This window comes from Cryptosporidium sp. chipmunk genotype I (assembly GCF_004936735.1).
Source record: "Cryptosporidium sp. chipmunk genotype I strain 37763 chromosome Unknown contig_136, whole genome shotgun sequence".
NCBI lineage: Eukaryota > Apicomplexa > Conoidasida > Eucoccidiorida > Cryptosporidiidae > Cryptosporidium > Cryptosporidium sp. chipmunk genotype I.
The window spans coordinates 1-1,004 of NW_027125602.1; the positions used below are offsets into that span (position 1 = coordinate 1).

At 16.6% G+C, this 1,004-nt stretch overlaps 1 protein-coding gene across 1 annotated transcript; it reads right to left on the minus strand.

Moving 5' to 3' along the window:
* Window positions 1–30: 30 nt before the first annotated feature.
* On the minus strand, window positions 31–415 carry ELE39_000592 (aspartate ammonia ligase; the record flags this gene model as incomplete). Its single annotated transcript, XM_067343570.1, has 2 exons — window positions 31–47; window positions 118–415. Coding segments are annotated over 2 exons (315 nt in total), but the record flags the coding sequence as incomplete, so codon positions are not given.
* Window positions 416–1,004: the final 589 nt, after the last annotated feature.

Here is a 1,004-nt window from a genome sequence, read left to right on the forward strand (position 1 = left end):
ATATATTTGTTATACCTTGCTTTTCTTTTTTCATATTCCAATATAATCTTTCTAAATTATATATATTATTATGTATTATTTTTGCTGTCTCTTCTAATATCTCATCTTTTGTTTTACCTTCATTTATATTTATTATCTTTTCCCAATCCCATTGATCTACATATATTGAATGTAAATTATCTAATACTTCTGATTTACGTATTGCATTCATATCTGCATATAAACCATTTAATTCATATTTTTTTAATGCATATCTTGTCCATTTTGCTAATGATTGTACTATTTCTAATGTTTTATTGTTAAATGTGAATGATACTTTTTCTTCAATACCAGATAAATCATCATTTAAACCTGATTCTTTTTCAAGAAATAATGGTGCTGAAATACGAATTAAATCTAATGATTCTTTTATTAACTGTTAAAATGTTTTTTAAAAATTCAATATCTGCTAATACTGTCTTAAATTTGTTTTGTGTTTTAATTTGCATTTTCTTAATATTAATATTTCTTGATTTTTTTTTTTGTATTTTATAATAATAATTATTTTTTTTTCACTCGTCAACTAGTATTATATATTTACTAATTATTTTTTTAAATAATTATTTTTTATTTAAAAAAAAAAAAAAGAAATTTTATTTTTATTATATCATTTTATTCACTTATTTTATTTTCATTGTTTTACATATATTTATAATAATTTACTTATTGTAATTAATTATTCTTAATAGTTTAATAAATTAATAATTAATTAACATAAATAATACATCTTATAGTAATAATTATGTTAAATTTATTCATTATTATATTTTCTATTTTATGTAATTAATTAATAAACAAATAGAAAGAAGAATAAAAAAATAAATGATAATAAAAGTAAAAGTTGATATTGATTATTAAATATCATAAAAATCTTTTTCAGATGTTTACTATTATTAATAAAAGAGAAAAAAAATTTAGTTCTTATTCTTAATGGAGGGAAATCAAATAAGTTTTATTAAATTGTT